Raw genomic sequence first — 1,059 nt, forward strand, 5'->3', positions numbered from 1 at the left:
AGGATTTTTTGGGAATCTCTCGAGGTTTTTCTGGGAAGTCCCTGAGAATTTCCTGTGAATTCCCAAAGGATTTCTGGAGGATTTCCTGGGAATTCTGGAAGGATTTTCTGGGAATTCCTGGATCATTGCCTGGGAATTCCCAGGAAATTCTGGGAGGATTTTCTGAGAATTTTGGGAGAATTTTCTGAGAGTTCCCAAAGGATTTCCTGGGAATTCCCGGATTGGTTCCACATGGAGAATCCCCCGAAATTCCAGAGGGGCCCTGGGGGAGATCCGGGGATAATTAAAGGGTTAAACCAGCCCTAATTAACCCCAAAAACCCCAGAATTAACCCCAAAATTCCCCTAATTAACCCCAAAACTCCCAGAATTAATGAATCCCGGCCGATCCCGCTGCTCCGTCGCTCCCGGGCTCAGAAATGCAGGAATTGGGCAAATCCGGGCTCAGAAATGCAGGAATTGGGCAAATCCGGGCTCAGTTTTTGATGAGGCTCGAATTGGGGTCCATCTGCTCCTCCTGGATGGGGACGCGGCAGCTGCGCTCCTCTGCAGGGCAGAAATCCAAAAAAATCCCATAAAAATACATGGAAATCCCCTGGAAATCCCATAGAAATCAGCAACAAAGAAATCCCAGAAAAATCCCGTTAAATCCCATGGAAATCCCATAGTAACCAGCACCGCAGAAATCCCAGAAAAATCCCATGGAAATCCCATAAAATCCCCTAGAAATCCCATGGAAATCCCATTGAAATCCCATTAAAATCCCATAGGAATCAGCAACAAAGAAATCCCAAAAAATCCCATAGAAATCCCACAGAAATCCCATAAAACCAGGAACGAGGAAATCCCATAAAAATAACAATGGGATCCCCATTTACTCCTGTTTTTTCCCCGTTTTTTCCCCCATTTTTCCCCCCATTATTTTCTCTTTTTTTTCCCCATTTTCTCCAATTTTGTCCCCATTTTCCCCCCATTATTTTCCTATTTCCTCCCCTTTTTTAACCCCATTTTCCCGATTTTTTCCACTCCTGTTCCCGTTCCCATTCCCGGGCTCTTTGGC

The 1,059-nt window shown here is 45.4% G+C and overlaps 1 protein-coding gene across 1 annotated transcript in view; it reads right to left on the reverse strand.

Moving 5' to 3' along the window:
* Window positions 1-359: 359 nt before the first annotated feature.
* Window positions 360-1,059, reverse strand: part of LOC130587914 (tumor necrosis factor receptor superfamily member 4-like) — a 6,787-nt gene continuing 6,087 nt past the window's right edge. Inside the window, exon 6 of the mRNA XM_057388884.1 lies at window positions 360-545. Coding sequence (XP_057244867.1) covers window positions 475-545 — 71 coding nt within the window. The 3' untranslated portion in view covers window positions 360-474. The remainder of the gene's footprint in view (window positions 546-1,059) is intronic.

The sequence above is a fragment of the Malurus melanocephalus genome, unplaced genomic scaffold (genome assembly GCF_030028575.1).
Source record: "Malurus melanocephalus ecotype Western Australia unplaced genomic scaffold, MMel_1.1 scaffold_2696, whole genome shotgun sequence".
Taxonomy (NCBI): Eukaryota; Metazoa; Chordata; class Aves; order Passeriformes; family Maluridae; genus Malurus; species Malurus melanocephalus.